Below are 17257 nucleotides of genomic sequence, written 5' to 3' on the forward strand. Positions count from 1 at the left end.
TACGAAGTCTTTCTGTGTCCTTTCCGTAATCCTCACTTGAATTTTATCAAAATTCACATATTGACAATCAAGATATCTTTGTATACATTGTTATTATGCTTCCTCCTATTCTACGTCATTCAAGCAACTTCCCATTCTGATCTGCTAGTTGTACATTCCCTCTCTTCTTTAGAAGCACCTGGAAAGCAAAATCTGAGTTCTGAGGACCTTGTAAGAACAATGGTGGCCATTTTTGACTACAATCCCCAAGAGAATTCTCCTAATCCAGACACCGAGGTAAGATGAGGCTGCTCTTAGCGTAATCTTTGCAGCACTGTTAGAGGGTAGAGGTATGAACTGTTTAGCTTTGGGTATCAGTTAAGGAATTGCCATGAGCCCAATAAATCCTGGGGATTGTCTTGTTTCAGTGCTAGTTTCAGTATATAAACTGAAAATGGAAGTAATCCCTTCCTTCTCCGTTGCTTCTATACTGATTTTCTACTACTATTTGTGCATGAATTTAAAGAAAAAAGAAAATCAGAAGAAAGGCTAAAGTAATAATATAATAAAGAAAGAATATAGAGTTGCTCTGAATGATGAGATGGGTGGCGTATAAAGTTTATATGTGTGTGTGTGTATACGACAGAGAGAGAGAGAAAAAAAAAAAACCTTCCAATCTTCATCACAAGTATAAACAAATTTAGTAATTCTTTATCTTCTCTAAAGTCACAAACATCTCTTCATCCTATATCCCATCTCTTATCTATAAGCAAATCCATAAACCATCTTCTTTTCAGTGATTTTCTACTATTGTTCTTAATGTTTTTCTCCAGGTTGAGCTCAGATTTTGTGCTGGGGACATTGTGACTGTGCTCAGTTCCATGGATGATGATGGGTTCTACTATGTACGTATCATGCCTTTCTTTTTTAAAAAAATTCAAATGGTTCAAACAGTGATCTAGTAAATCAGAGGCCTGCGTTGCTATGTATGGAACTAGGGGTGTGATTGTCCCAAAGGTACTTTTTCAAGAGGCAACGGGACTTCCTGGTTTATCTTTGAATATGTTTCGCTTCTCATCCAAGAAGCTTCTTCAGCTGTGGAACAACCATGACATGGATGACCGAGAATCTCCATAGATATGGGGGTGTTGATTGTTTCTATTTTAAGAGTTTGTGGAATATACGGTATATATCTAAAGTCTCATGTCTGTTTGATGGCAACTTTCAGTTGCGTGAAATGGTGCCTCACAGGGCAACCATTTTTGAATAAAAGAACCCCAAATGGGCTTATTTATAGAATGCATCCAAAATATGGGATCCATGACTCCCATGAGACTGAAACTTTGGCAAAATTGTGGCCATTTGAATGCTGTCCTGCTGCTGTGCTGCTGCACAGTCAACCTCATTAGGTAATTGACATTTCCGTGACATTTCCAAGCTCCCTACAAGCTTCTCACAAAGAAAGTCAATGGGGAAGCTGGTAGCAGATTGAAAGTCATTCCTGCTGCCTTTTTGGCCTCCTGAAATGACAATCCAACAGGTCACAGGTTGCTTGGCTGAATTCCACAGTAATAATTGCCTTCCAGGAAGCATTGCTGATATCAGCAAAAGTGAGGGATCTGAGTGTCCCAGTTTGGAAATGAAAGCTTCTACTTTTCTTCTGAAAGGTCTCCTGGTCTTGAAAAGAGCCTCCCCTGCCCTCGCGGAGGCCCTCTGGAGGCTTCAGCAGCTTCCCTGAAGCCTCTGGAGTGCAAAAAAATGCCCATACGGGCAAACCGGAAGTTAGGAAACTGACTTCCGGTTTGCTTCTAGGGCCGGTTTCAGCCCTCCGGAGCCTTCAGGGGCCTTCCGGAGACTTTCCTGAAGGCTCCGGAAGATGGAAAATGACCCTACGAGCAAACCGGAAGTCACTAAATCCTCTGGAGCCTGGGGAGGGCAAAAAATGGCTTTAAAAAAGGCTGAACTCAGCTGGCCACGCGCATGCACGCTGGCCAACTGACAGGGCAACACCTTGTGTGCCCTGACAAATGGATCCGTGTGTGCCACCTGTGGCAAGCATGCCATAGGTTCGCCATCCCGGACATAGAGTAATAGGCAGAAATCTAAGATGATGGAGATATATCATTAGTCCATCACTTTGCTTGGAAATAGAACATGCATTATATTAAAGAAAATTTATATTTGATTGTTCATGTTATAACAACAGCTAGGATTGTATTTGCACAACATTAGAAAAGTGAAGAGAACCCTGCAGAGGAGAATGTGATTAGGAAAATATTAGAATGCGCAGAAATAAATAGATTGACACTGGCTATCAAAGAGAAAGAACAAACTGATTATTATACAATTTGGGAATCTTTTTACTGGTGGTTAGAGAATAGACATAGGAATTAATAGTAAAAGAAGTTATCTAAAGTATAGAAAATGTATTAATAGTTAATATAAGTAATAGAGTTAAATAAATCACAATGGGATTGCTGTTATATTAGATACTTAAAATATTGGAAATTAAGCCAAGATGAGATTAAATAATGAATAAGATTGTATATTTTAATGTTGGCACAAAATATTTGTACCCTATACGACACACTAATTAATGAAACATGGATTGTTTATATAAAAAGAAAATTAAAAAAATTATTTTAAAAAAAGAAATAGAACATGCACAAGAGATTGATGGTAGGAAAAAATAAGGATGTCTCTCTTTCTCTGATTGGTCTTGAATCATCAAGAGATCTCCAACTAAACATTTCCCTTCTTTATCTGCAGGGGGAGGTAAATGGACAGAAAGGTCTTGTTCCATCTAATTTCCTGGAAGCTTTGCCATCAGACGGAGCACTGGCAAGTGAGCCAAGCCTTGGAAGGCAGGTGAGGGAGATATGTTGTCTGATTGGGATCCAGATGTGAAAATGGGTTTTTATCACAGAACTGGGATGCCAGCATCAGCCCAGATAATTGAGTTATCTTTGTTTCATTTTTCTATTCTTGTCTGCTCGTGGCATCCCTCAGCGAGTGAGAAAAAGGAGAATCCAGTGATGCCTGTGAGAAAGTCAAGAGGAAGAGAGAAAGGCAGAGAACAATCACGTAAGTCCCAGATCAAATCTCCCAGAATGCTTTTTGCCAGTTAGTAAATATTTTATATCTCTGGACATATTGGCATCAGGATGAGAGTAGAAACAAAATTTTCCTTCCCGTTCTGCAAATCGAGGGGCCTACTTCAAACAAATGCTTAAGAATGTCAAGATAGATCCTTTGAGTTAAAAGGCAAAGGTTCCCCTCGCACATATGTGCTAGTCATTCCCGACACTAGTGGACAGTGCTCATCTCCGTTTCAAAGCTGAAGGGCCAGTGCTGTCTGACGATGTCTCCGTGTTCATGTGGCCAGCATGACTAAACGCCGAAGGCGCACGGAACGCTGTTACCTTCCCACCAAATGTGGTTCTTTTTTTTCTACTTGCATTTTTACATGCTTTCGAACTGCTAGGTGGGCAGAAGCTGGGACAAGTAACAGGAGCGCACTCTGTTTCGTGGCACTAGGGATTCGAACTGTCAAACTGCCAACCTTTCTGATCGACAAGCTCAGCGTCTTAGCCACTGAGCCACCCCATCCTTTGAATCTCCCCTCAATTATTGTCATCCACCAGAGCCAGTGCTTGCCTACAGCTGGCTCTTTATACCAAGTTATCAACCATAATTATCAATTCCAATGCTCCCTGCCAGTTTCCTACAAAGAAAGTCAATAGAGATGATGGTAGGAAGTTGGAAGTCACTCCCACTGGTTTTTTTTAAACCCACTGTTTAGGCAAGGAAATATCTCTGAAATGAATACTGGATCACAGGTTATCTAGCTGAATTCTACAACAATTATTGCCTTCCAGAAAGTATCAGTGATGTCAGCAAATACAGGAATCTAGGTGTTCCAGCTTGTAAATGAACTATCTGCTTTTCTTCACTCCTGTCCGTTTGACAAGTACATACAGCAATGGGCAGGAGCCCTCAGCATACAGCATTCGTGCTACTCCCAGATCAGTTTGGTACCCGTGTGATCACCTGCCATAACCTTCGTTCTGTAGTGCAAGAGTTGTTATTGTAAAATCAGATCTACTGCAATATGTTTTCCTGGAGTTGCTAGGTGGACAATATTCTGTGCGCGCGCACCCCCCCCCCTAAATTTGAATACGATGCAAACCCATGAATTGTTATAGTCCAGGAACAGTTTCTAGTTAAAACTTAACGTGGATATTTATTTGTAAAGTTTGAAATTATTTTGGCTATTGAATTATTTCTGTTTGAGGTGTGATATGAATGCAATATTTTGTTTCTCATATTCACTATCTTTTCTCCCCCCCCCCCCCCACAGTGGTATCCAGTAGATCATCTGATACACCTTCCATTTTTGCTTAGCACTTGGACCGCCCACTGCCTCAGAGTCTCAGGGTTGGGTGTCTCATCTCAATCCTGAGTCCTGCCCTTCAGGACAAGAAGAAGAACATATTCCTGAAAGGAGGGAAAATTCACCCCAGGTCGAGCAAGAAGAATGGTGCTGAGATCAGCTGCCGAAGAGCGTTGCAGTAAAAAAGGAACGAATCACGATGTAATCCACAATGGCATTTTATTTCTATGGATTGCAAGATGTGTCAAGTGGTTTGGGAAGCAAGTATGAGCTCCAGAAAGGGAGTTCGGTAGAGACATGTTGCTCACAATCTCTTCTCCAGTCTGTAATGTAGTTCAGTGGATGTTCCCTATTCTACTTCCACAAAGTATGTCCCTTGTTTTGGAAATCAAAGCTGCTTTCTTAGGCCTTTTCTCTCGGCATATCACTTCTCTTGATCCACAACTTTCTTTTATCGCCTTTTCTCAACCTGTCTCAACTTGGACATTTTTTTCCCCTGGGAATTGTCCTTCCCAGAAAGAATCGGACAAGGATCTAATTTGGCTGGGCGTGGCTGAAGGGTGGTTGACTATATATTATCTGGGAGTTCTTGCCCAAGAACCTTCATGTTTGCCAATAGAAGACTCATACAACCGTCTTCGTGTGGATTCTTGTTCTGATACAGCAACTTCTCTTTTTGTGGTACTCTAATGCTAAACTGCACATTTCCATCCCTGAGTAGAAATCAGGGCATTTACCATTTGATGGTAAGTTGAAGACTTATTGATTGCCTTCAGGTACATAACTCTGTACAGTACCATGATAAATAATTTACTGTAATAATGCCGCTAATCATTCCTTGGACATCAAATGTGACCAGCAAGCATTAGTGGAGTGCATAATACCAGACATGTCACTGGAAGGAGAGAAAAAAAAATCACAAAATTGTGTCTCACTTTCTTTGGCCATGCGGGGGAATTCACCGGAGAAAGCAATTATGTTGGGAGGAGTTAGTGATAAAAGGAAAGCAGGCCACTGAAGAACATGATGGCTGGATACGATCAACGCTAACACCAACCAGAGCATAGAAAAACTCAAAAAAGTTGTGCAAGATTGGAAGATGTGGAGAGGCCTGGCCAATAGACTCGCTAAGATTTGGGCACAATTGAATGGATAATATCATCATCATCATCATCATCATCATCATTGCTAATGATGGAATTTTACTTATCTATTCTTACCTTTCTCATTTTTTTTCCTGGATTACATTCAAACAGTTTGAAACCTCTGAATATAAAATCTCATTAATAGGTTGTGTCATCCTATAAAGTATCATGCATGGGGAAAACATCATTTCTGCTCCAGATATGTCCTGGGAGCTCCCACAATGCCAGCTGAGATGTGGGGGCAGCATCTCGTAAGCATCTACATTATCCAGATCAAGATCTTCTAGGAAGGAGATTCCCCACCCACCCCTACATCCCTGCTTCCAATCTTTGTGTTTTTATTAGGGAGGGTTTGACATGCCCACTGTCTTTTGGTCCACAGATTGTTACCAGCTAAAGGTGAGGGAATCAAAAAGTCAGGCTCACCCTCAGTTAGGGACTACTCTCATCCTCCAAATAGTTGTAACATGTCCAGACTAAAGATCATAACATTTACCTGATACATGGGGGAAAAAATCCCCCCAAATGCTACCATTTAGTAAAGCATGGAGTTGATTATTAGATAGATTTCTGGCTGCAGATTTGTAGAATGTATGCAGCTCGAGAAAAGTGCTAACAGCCCATTTAGAACGTCTGTGCCAGATATGCGACTGAGTAAGCTTTCTGTTTTCCATCGTTAGACTCTCTACTCAGAGTGTAAAGGTAATAAGCAGGGGTGAAATCCACTTACCTTTGCTATCGGTTCAGTAGCAATGTAAGCGTGCACGCAAAGCGTCAAAAACGGACATGATGACGTCCGGGCGGGTGAGCGGAGCCTGCTACTGAATAGTGAATAGCGAGGGGTGTGTGTGTGTGTGTGGAATCCACTGTACCATGCGATTTAGATTAGCTAGAAAGCAGGAAATAAATCATGCATCACAGGTGATCATCAGAAAAACCAGTTCGCCTGAACCGGTTTCATTTTTTTTACTACTGGTTCGGGCGAATCAGTAGCATTTTTATTACCGGTTTGGGTGAACCAGTCCGAACCAGTAGCATTTCACCCTTGGTAATACGTCTCCTTGGCTATTGCCTTCAGTTATTGGTATTCACAGGTAATTACACCTGAAAGGAAGAGGTTTCATTTCGTCTAATCTCAAAGGATCTCTTATTTCTGTTCCATGAAGTTAACTAGTTTCTCCTTTAATACCATCTAAGCCTATGAGCATTAACATATTGTGCAATATAAATTATGTATAAATTATGTATTTTGAGAAGGTCTCTGTCCTGAATCTCTGTCAACAGCACTGTTGGATTCCCATTTTGAGTTTGGAACAAAAGACTGTTTCAACCTTCGCTAATTCGTCAACTTCCAGATTCATTGGGACTACAGCTTCCATTCCCAACGTGAACATTGTGGGTGAAAATCCTAAGAATTGCAATCCCAACAGCTCTGGAAAGTATATATTTTATGGAAAGCTGCTCTTTCTCTTCTACACTCCCTGTATAATTTATCATCCTCTGGAGTTCCTGCTTCACAGTTGCCTAGAACAATTCTTGACCACTGCCTATTATTGACATTGAGATTGCCAGTTGACTTTGACTTAGCTTAAATGGGCCATCAATTGGGTTGCGTTTACTTCATTTCATAAAAGGTGTTCAACTCACCCTTCGCCTATGTCCAAGAATATATCAAAATGCAGACTGTACTGTATTATGGAAACCTAACGCTTTCTTTAAACTAGCTCTGAATGGCATCGTGATTCTTTTCTTGAGAGAAGACTTCTTTGCCAGGATCAAAGTTGGACCTAAAATTGGAACCATGTTTTTATGAAGTGAAATTCTGAGGCGAATGTCTACTACTGAACAAACAGAGAGGGGGAGGGAGAGAGATTGGGGGGGGGGGGAGAATGGCTAAGTTGGATTAAGTTGATGATAGGTACAAGTATGAGAGTTTATCCTTTGTCCCTGGTTACTGGCATTCTAAACTAAGAAGGCAGCCCAGACTCGACCAGTGTCCTTCTCCTGTGGTCTGCCTTTTGTAAGATTTCCAGCTGCTGAACTAAGCAGCTTTAATGGTGAGGATCAGTGGGCACTGTGCCAGCCCGTGTGCCTAGCCTGTGGGAAGGAGCACCCCTTATTCAGAGGTGACCCCTATTTTATGACAGAGAGATTTGTGTGTGTGTGTTTCAATAAATGTGTCCCCCCATTCTTGCAGCCAATGTACCTCTGCATGTTTGTTGGGAGAAGGAATCATTCTTGCATTTTGTTCAGTATGGATTACTGAGAGGGGGTGTTGGATGAGCTATGTTTTTATTTAAAAATAATAATTTATTATATTAAAGTCTATTTTCACAAAAAATCAAGTGTTCCTATTGGAAATTTGCTTCTTTTTTGGAAGAGGTTGATGGGGGCTAAATTAAACTATTCAGTTACCTTGATGGTGGCAATAGATTTACATCCTGTCTTTCCTCTAGGACTGGGGTACCCAACCTTGGCGACTTTACGAGACTTCAACTCCCAGAATTCCTCACCAGTTTGGTGGGCAGCTTTACAGTTTTTGGGCACTTGGGTTAGAAGAGGAAACCAAAACGGCCCTTTTACATTTCTTTGCAGCTTCCAAATACCTTAAATCCTTAAGTGCTATGAGAAAATACTGGCAGAAAGTGGTAACGGGGTCTGGAAATATCCTATGGAAGTGATGGTGAATCTTTTCGGCACCGAGTGCCCAAACCGAAATGCGTGCCTGCGTGTGCGTGTGACAGAGCACCAAAAATCTGAAGACCATCTGGCCAGGGGGGAACCCATGGCATGCATGCCAGAAGTGGCATGCAGAGCCCTCTCTGTGGGCATCCGCATTGTCACCAGCTGCTCCTCTGGTTTCCACCGCGCGCATGTGCACCAGCTAGCTGGTCTTTGGGTTTTCAGCATTCCGGCGTGCGTGAAGACCAGCTGGAAACCAGAAGAGCAGCTGGCGATGGCGTGCATGCCCACAGAAAGGGCTCTGCATGCCACCTCTGGCACACGTGCCATAGATTCGCCATCACGGTCCTATGGAGTGTAATATAGGAGAATTGGCAGTGCCTCATGACATTTATATGGCATATTCCTCTGTGGGACACAAAGAAGGACAAGCAGGTTGAAGCGATTGCTACTTTCTCTATTCACACAGGCTGAAATTCTTCAGCTACTTAGTAGTATGCTGGTCATCTTTCCGATACTGGTAGTTGTCTACTTACATGACAAGACCTTCCCAGAGCTACTTACAACCCATATTCAGAATTATGGCAGCCAAACATTATAGACATCCCATGCTCACGTGTTTGCATTTTGAGCATTTGGCAACAAGGCCACCTTTATGGCATTGCAGCATCCTGCAGTTACTTGACCACAATTTGCAAAATGTTTCATCAGCTTCCAACATTTACTTCTGGTTTCTGGCAAAAAAAAAAAACACCAACCCCGCCCATTGGAGAAAATGGATTCATTTAGCGACCACCACATTTGCTTAAGGACTGCAAGGTTTGTTTAAGGAGCATTGTAAAAATGGTTGTAACTTTGGATCCGGTCATGTGATGCTGCAACTTACAACCGCTAAAGCTTATGGTTGTAATTATAGGCTCAATTTGGGTTGTAAGTCAAGAACTACCTGTACAGGACACAATGCCGTCCCAAAGGTGCTTTTTCTTCAAGAGGCAACTGGGCTTTCTTGTTTATATGTTTGAAGATGTTTTGCTCCTCATCCAAGAAGCTTCTTCAGCTCTGACTGGATGGTGGGGAATGGAAGGATTGATGTTCCTTGCAGACAGCTGGTCATTTGCATCCTTTTAGAGGGCCATTGAGGCTACTTGGAGCTTCATCTCTGTCCTCCGGGTCATCTGAGTCCTTGAGAAGTTGGAGCTGTGCTTTCTGTAGGATGTTTTCTGCCCTGTGTCCCTTTATTGTTGAACACAAATGCAGGAGATTTGGGATGAGTCTGTGCTGTCTGCATCTCAAACGGAAACACAATTGTAGCCTGCAATTTCTCTATGCCTTTCTTTCCTAGTGTTTCAGGTAATTTAGAATTGATATTTGCTTCACAGAGCAAAATAGAGAGAGGCTTTATGTGGGGGAAAAAATCCTTCTGAAGGGTGGTAGACAGCCCAGCAGCCCAGGATGAAACCATTGGGGAAAGCAGCTACAATGACTAGAGTTGGCTGCCTTCACTAGCAAACTGAAGTGGGGCATTACTGTAACTACAAGGAAATAAAGTGCTACAGAAGAGCACGTAGGGCTGCTTATGTCAGCAAAAGTCAGAAAGCATCACCTGAATAGAAATCAGAAAAAAGAAGAGCAGAGACTACCATCAGAATAGATCTGGAGTAGTGATCCAGAGGGGAGTGGACTGATTAATTACCAACCTTAATTGTGCCTACATTACTTGCAGCATTCCTTGCAAATGGTATTAATACTGGACAATTTGGGCACAATGTCCAAAATTCAACAAATGCCTTCTAGTCTGTGCCTTGCCTTCTGTTCTATTCAGAGGTGGGTTACTCCCGGTTTGGCCTGCTTTGGATGAACCGGTAGGGGTAATTTGGCCTGGGTCGCAGAACCGGCAGCGACTCAGGCTGGCCATGCCTCCGAACCAGTTCTCTGGTCTCTTCTGCCGTTGCTGGTATGTTTCTGCGCATGCACGGAATAATTTTCAGTCAACTGCGCATGCATGAGCAATGTGTAGTGGATGTGCATGCACGCGCAGCAAACGGGTACCAATCGGTACAGGAACCCACCCCTGGTTCTATTGTGTACTTACATTGAACTTAATTTTGAATTTACCAATTTTCTGGGTTTGCAAACTGAGATCCTTAACTTAGAAACTCTTGCCTGCATCTCACTAATTCAGAAATGCATGCAGATACTGAAGGGCAACTGCGATCCCAATAACTACATTCATACAGCACATCATGGTTGGCAGTTGTTTAGTTATTTTTGTGTAGTTAAACACCTTATAAGGCTTATATGAACCTGGCCCATTTCATTAATTTGTAATCAAATGTAGTTCACAAATCTCAAAAACAGGTACATTTTACAATGGATTGTGCAAACCTAGAGATAGGTTGAGGATCAATCGCTCAGAAGTTCAGTGACACCTTTATTGTGGTCAAAGCTTTTCTTGTATAGACAGGGGGAAGTTGCATTGCAGCATTTTTAACTGAAGCTGCAACGATATTAACCGTTTCTTTCAAAGGAAATGTGTTGTAATTGCTTTGAATGTTGATCTTTTCAATTGCCCCAAATGGACTCTTAAGTTCATCTAACCCAGCTGCAGACATCCAGAATTTCAAGCAGGGATATTTCCCAATTGCATCTGAGATGTCACGAAGATGAATTTGGAAAAAATTAATGCACAAACAAGTGATCTGTGAACAAAACATTTGTTTGCTTATAGAATTTACAGGTAGCCCTCGACTTACAACAGTCCATTTAGTGACTATTTCAAAGTTACAACAACAGTGAAAAAGTGACTTATGACAATTTTTCACACTTATGACTGTTACAGCATCCCCATGATCATACGATCAAAATTCAGGTAACCTGGTTCATATTTATGATGGTTGCAGTGTCCTGGGGTCATAATGCTCAGCTTTTGTGACTTTCTGACAAGCAAATTGAATGGGGAAACCAGGTTCACTTAACAACCATGTTACTAACTTAACAACTGCAATGAGCCACTTAATAACTGGGACAAGAAATTTGTAAAACGGGGCAAAACTCACTTAACAAATCCCAAAGGTACTTTTTTCAAGAGGCAACTGGACTTTCTTGTTTTCCTTTGACAACGTTTCGCTTCTCATCCAAGAAGTTTCTTCAGCTCTGATTCTTCAGCTTTCTTGGATGTGAAGTGAAGTGTTTTCAAAGAAAAACAAGGAAGTCCCGTTTCCTCTTGAAAAAAAGCACCTTTAGGACAATCATGACATGGATGACTGAGAATCTCCATAGTCACTTAACAAATGTTTCACTTAGCAACATAAATTTGGGGCTCAATTGTGGTCTTACGTTGAGGTCTGCCAATATATATAGCCACCAAACTCAATGTAGTGATTCTGAGTGGCTTACAATATGAGAATTGGTTTTAAGAAATCAATTTTAAAAAACAACAACAGCATTGCAAGAAACCTGAGGATCCTAAAATCTAATGAAACTCATACACGTGAGGCTGGGCCTGTGGAAAAAGCCAAGGCTTTCCAGAAAACTAACAAGGTGATCTGCATCTTAAGTGAGATGCTATTCTATAAGGTGGAATGTGACTGAGAAAGCAGATATACTGGATCCCATTAGATAGTACTCTTCCGGAGAAGGGACCTGGAGTATGACCACTCTGTCACACCTCATGACAGAGGTATAAATAACTGGGACAGGCAGTCCTGCATATAATCCGGCCTAAGCCATCTAGAGCTTTTCAGTGACTGCCACCACCTCAATTAGGTCCAGATATGGCCCTCATCTGAACCTTTGCGTTCACTTCCTACAAAGTGAAACATATTTGGCACAAAAATAACATCCAGGTCCTGCTTTCCAAGGATAACCTCAGAATATTGTCAGAATGGCCCAGATGGCAGACCTAAGTGCTTCACTTTTGAAAAATATGTAACTTGATGTTAGATATTCACTCTAACTACCATGGTTTCCACCAAGGTGCACTGTTCCAGCGGGAACAGAGGTTCAATCCTATTGGTTGAGAGGTCTGACAGCTCCCTATAAAAGGGCTGCTGTCAGACCAAGCAGTTGCTGGATTGTACATACTGTTCTACTGTTAATAAAGAGCTGTTGTTGCTATAAACCTGTCTGCCTTCTCAATACCCAATCTAACACTGGCGACAAAGGTGGGATTGGAAGGCAAATAGGCGAAAGAAGAAGAACAGCGAATCCAGCAAGTAGCTCCAGCCCGGAGCTCTCGGCGTGGCATCGAGCGACCATTTTGAGCGGCAAAATTGAATCGCCCTCTGTACGAAAATGGCCATGCATGCCCTGCCAACTCCATATGACCCAGTGGCCGAACACTGGGAATCGTATATGTTACGATTCGAATGTTTCCTCGAGGCAAACGACCTCATGGAGAAAGCCAAAAGAAGAACCTCTTTCTGGGGTACTGTGGCTGAGAGGTTTTTGAAACAGCAAAGAACCTGTTGGAGCCAACCCCACTCCAAGCAGTTCCCTGGGCGGCATTACAACAGACTTTGAAAACCCACTATGCGCCCAAACCATCGAGGCACGTTCACCGCCACAAATTCAATATTAGGAACCAGAAAGAGGGCGAATCAATCAATGAATACGTGGCGGCGCTTCGTAAGGCAGCTGCCTATTGCGAGTTCCGTGACCTGGATGACATAATATTGGACCGCAAAATCTGCGGTGTGCGGGACATTAATCTGCAGAGAAGATTGCTTGCCAGATCAAATCTGTCTCTGCAGATCACACTCAACGAGGCCAGAGCGTCCGAGTCAGCAGACAAGTCAATGGAGACCTTGAAGCGCCAGCAAAACATGCCACAAGCCACACAGAAGCAAACGTGCATTCACCACAAAGCCACAGAGCCCGAGCAATCTGACAGTGAAGAAGATGACAGCTACCGCATGTGCGGTAGCTGCACGGAGCCGGCGTGAAAATTCAACTCACGTTTGCCGCCTTGCGCAAGCTGTGGAGGAGACCATGCTTGGTCTACTTGCTGTTTCCAAGACGCAACCTGTCAGCGTTGTGAACGAAAATGGTACATTGCCAAAATGTGCTGGAGCGAATTCCCTCCCACCACATTGCAGCCTAAAAATACTCCGAACCGCCAACAGAGGCCCACCCCAGGGGCCTGGCAGAAACCACAAGGGCGCCCAGAGAGAGAAACAAAGGTTACCTATCACACTGTGATAGGACAAGTCCTCACCAGGCGGCCAAAAAAACTGAAGATCACTGTCCTCATAGAGGACACTCCCTGTGAGTTCGAGATAGACACTGAATCGTCATTAATGATCATGTCATGGTCGACCCTGAAGCAAGCCATTCCGAGTTTGAAAAAGCAGCACCTTCGCACCCCTGACATCAGCCTGCAAGACTACCAAGTCCCCATCGTAGGCCAGGGCACCTTCCATGTGAGGTTCAAAGAATTCTGCGCTAAACTTCCCATGACCGTGGCCAGCGACAACCTGCAGAGCCTTCTGGGGCTTGATTAGTTCCAAGCCCTGGGTTTGAAAGTGACCGGAATCAACTCCATGAAGGAAGACGGTGCTGAGGCCATCTTTAAGAAGTTCAAGGACGTCTTTGGTACTGGTCTCGGTAAGTATGTGGGGATGCCAATCTCCTTTAGCTTGGACTCCAACATAGCGCCAATTAGGCTGAAACCCAGGAGAGTACCTTTCGCTCTCCACCCTAAAATTGACAGGGAAATTGACAAGCTCGTGAGCCAGGGAATCCTAGAACCAGTCAAACATGCTCGCTGGGAGACCCCTATTGTGACCCTGGTCAAGCCTGATGGGTCAGTCCACATCTGCGCGGACTATAAATGTACAATTAACAACGCGCTACAACAAAGCACATACCCTGTACCCATTGCACAGCACCTACTACATTCACTAGGCCTAGGCAAAATCTTTGCTAAATTAGACATGGCGTAAGCATACCAACAGTTGCCTGTAGATGGTGCTACAGTGAAGGCTCAAACCATTGTGACACACAGGGGTGCATTTAAATGCCACCGCCTGCAATTTGGTGTTAGTATCGCCCCCGAACTGTTCCAAAGCGTCATGGAACAGCTTTTGCAGGGGATACCAGGAGTCGTCCCCTATTTCAACGACATCTTGGTATCGGCTGCAAACGAGGCGCAACTTTTAAAACGAGTTCGAATGGTTTTGGCCAGAATTAGAGAAAAAGGCCTCTGGCTTAAAAAAGAAAAATGCAAAATTAATGTACCAAGGGTTGAATTCCTGGGGTACATGATCGATGGCTCTGGGATTCACCCGACATCACAAAAAATAAAAGCAATCCAGGAAGCCCCCACACCCCGCACTCAAACCGAGCTGCAGGCGTTACTCGGGCTCCTTAATTTCCACAGCGTCTTTCTCAAACAGAAAGCCACCGTTGCTGAACCGCTTCACCGTTTCCTGGCCAAGAATGCCAAGTGGTCCTGGGGCAGAGCCGAGGCTGCCGCATTTGCTGCAGTCAAACGACTACTGACAACTGATTCCCTTCTAGTCCAGTACAGCCAGACCCTGCCAGTGGTGTTAACCTGCGACGCATCTCCATTCAGTGTTGTGCTGTCCTCAGCCACCGCATGCCTAACGGCACAGAAGCCCCCATTGCTTTTTACTTGCAAACCTTGTCTTATGCAGAAAGAAACTACAGCCAGATGGACTGTGAGGCTCTGGCTGCAGTGGTGGGAGTCAAAAGGTTCCACAAGTACCTTTATGGCCAGGATTTTGAACTTGTGACTGACCACAAGCCGTTGTTGGGGCTACTGGCTGGGGACCGATCTATCCCAGTGTCATTATCACCTCGCATGACCAGGTGGACTGTTTCCCTGGCTGCCTACTCCTACAAACTAATCCACCGCCCCAGCTCCACATTGGGACATCCAGATGCATTGAGCCGCTGTCCCCTACCAGAACCTCTTGCTGACCCCACTCCCGAGACACCGGTCCTGCTCATTGACTGCCTGGACACTGGACCTGTCTCATCCAATGACGTTGCCCGTCGTTCTACAAAGGACTCCACCATCAAACAAATTTTGAACTGGGTGTGGAGAAGGTGGCCCAAGGGGCCTGTTCGGGCTGATTTTAAATTGTATGTTACAAAATGTGATGAGTTGTCGGTAATTAATGGCTGTCTACTGTGGGGGGACCGAGTGGTTATTCCAAACAAACTGCGCAGGGCAGTATTGGAGGCTTTACATGTGGGGCATCCTGGGATAGTCAGGATGAAGTCTTTGGCTAGGAGTTACATTTGGTGGCCTAACATGCACAGGGAGATAGAAGAATGGATGGCTACCTGCACACAGTGCCAGGAGTCCAGATCAGCTCCCCCAGAGGCGCCCGCTAAGGAGTGGGAGCGTCCTCAAGCACCCTGGTCTAGGATGCACATTGACTTTGCTGGCCTAGTTCATGGCCAAACTTTCCTTGTAGTTGTGGACGCTTACTCGAAATGGTTAGAGGTAGTCCTGATGACCTCCACCACGGCAGAAGCAGTCATCAAGGTGCTACGGAGACTTTTCTCCACGCACGGCCTGCCCGACATCTTGGTCTCTGACAACAGGCCCCAATTCATGGCCATACAATTTGAGACCTACTTAGCAAGTCAGGGAATCAGGCATGCCCTGGTCGCGCCATTCCATTCAGCTTCCAATGGTCAGGCGGAGAGAATGGTGCGATCTGCAATAGAGGCCCTCGCTAGGATGGGCCCGGGGGATTGGCAAACATGGGTTGATCACTATTTATTAATCCAACACATCACGCCAAGTGCCACTACCGGGAGAAGCCCCTCTGAGCTTCTCATGGGTCGCCGGCTAAGGTCCCACTTAGACCGGCTACACCCAAACTATTCTGCCACATTGCCCCCTGACTCCACAAGCAAAATTCGAAACTTTAGCATAGGGCACTTGGTATATGCCCACAACTATGCCGGGGGAACTCTGTGGATCCCTGTCACAGTGATAGGCATCACTGGGCCTTGCTCTTATCTTTTAGAGCTCGAGGATGGTAGAAACTAGAGGAGGCATATTGGCCAACTCCGTGGCTGCCTCTCCAACTCCACACTTAGAACACCAGATGCAACTCCTGAACAAATCAGCCAAAGCCCTACCCAAAAGAAGCAAACACTCACTCCTTCTACAGCCAGCTCAAGCCCGAGTGTACCGGGGGACTTATCTGAAGTTGTTGCAGGCCCACAGTGAGCTCCAAACAAGCAAATCCCAGAAGCTCCAGCCGCGGCTTGGGAAAAGTTCCAGGAGGTTCCACCAAGCGGAGCTGGAGAGCAGACAGGTCCGTCCAACCTGCCCAAAGAACCGGTTCCAAATAAACTGCACAGGTCTGGTAGGACTAAAGAAAAACCCGCCTACCTGCGTGATTACGTGATCAATAAAAACATCCCAACTAAGAGGGGAGGGGTGTTAGATATTCACTCTAACTACCATGGTTTCCACCAAGGTCCTCTATTCCGGCGGGAACAGAGGTTCAATCCTATTGGTTGAGAGGTCTGACAGCTCCCTATAAAAGGGCTGCTGTCAGACCAAGCATTTGCTGGATTGTACATACTGTTCTACTGTTAATAAAGAGCTGTTGTTGCTATAAGCCTCTGTCTGCCTTCTCAATACCCAATCTAACACTTGACTTTTTTAAAAACCTTGGATTATGCAATGACCGCCAACATCTGCCAGCCAGTTACTCTAGCTGGGCACATGGAGGTCCCTGACTTGCTAAAAGCTAATATTAGTAACTGCATGAGGCAGCTCTCAGCTTGCGAAAATCCTCCATCAACAAACTTTCATGAAATAGAAATAGCACTTGCTGCAAGGCGTTGCATGATCTGGTCCGATGGAGAAATAACATTTTTTTGTTCCTGGTTTGGATTGTGCCATTTTTTAAAAAAGCAGTTTCACTTCCAGAGGGGAAAGAATAGAATTGCTTAGAAAGGTGATCACCTGCCTCAGGTTACAGGATGAGTCTGCAACGATGCTGGGTACAACTTCTTGCTCAGTCACAATTCTGTGTAACTACTCATCTTACAACCACAATTGAGC

General features: G+C 44.2%; 2 protein-coding genes across 6 annotated transcripts in view; both read left to right on the forward strand.

Annotated features, from left to right (window-relative positions):
• The window catches only part of TSPOAP1 (TSPO associated protein 1), an 84253-nt gene extending 76391 nt beyond the window's left edge, over positions 1–7862 (forward strand). For all 5 annotated transcript variants that reach the window (XM_081942393.1, XM_081942394.1, XM_081942395.1 and 2 more), the window contains 5 exons: positions 173–276; positions 813–884; positions 2749–2847; positions 2989–3063; positions 4340–7862. In XM_081942393.1, coding sequence (XP_081798519.1) covers positions 173–276; positions 813–884; positions 2749–2847; positions 2989–3015 — 302 coding nt within the window. In that variant the 3' untranslated portion in view covers positions 3016–3063; positions 4340–7862. The remainder of the gene's footprint in view (positions 1–172; positions 277–812; positions 885–2748; positions 2848–2988; positions 3064–4339) is intronic.
• LOC309386717 (protein NipSnap homolog 2-like) overlaps positions 1–17257 on the forward strand; it is a 291445-nt gene that overhangs the window by 44006 nt on the left and 230182 nt on the right. The gene's annotated exons all lie outside the window — the stretch shown is intronic.

This window comes from Natrix helvetica, assembly GCF_964273705.1.
Source record: "Natrix helvetica genome assembly, chromosome: 2".
NCBI lineage: Eukaryota > Metazoa > Chordata > Lepidosauria > Squamata > Natricidae > Natrix > Natrix helvetica.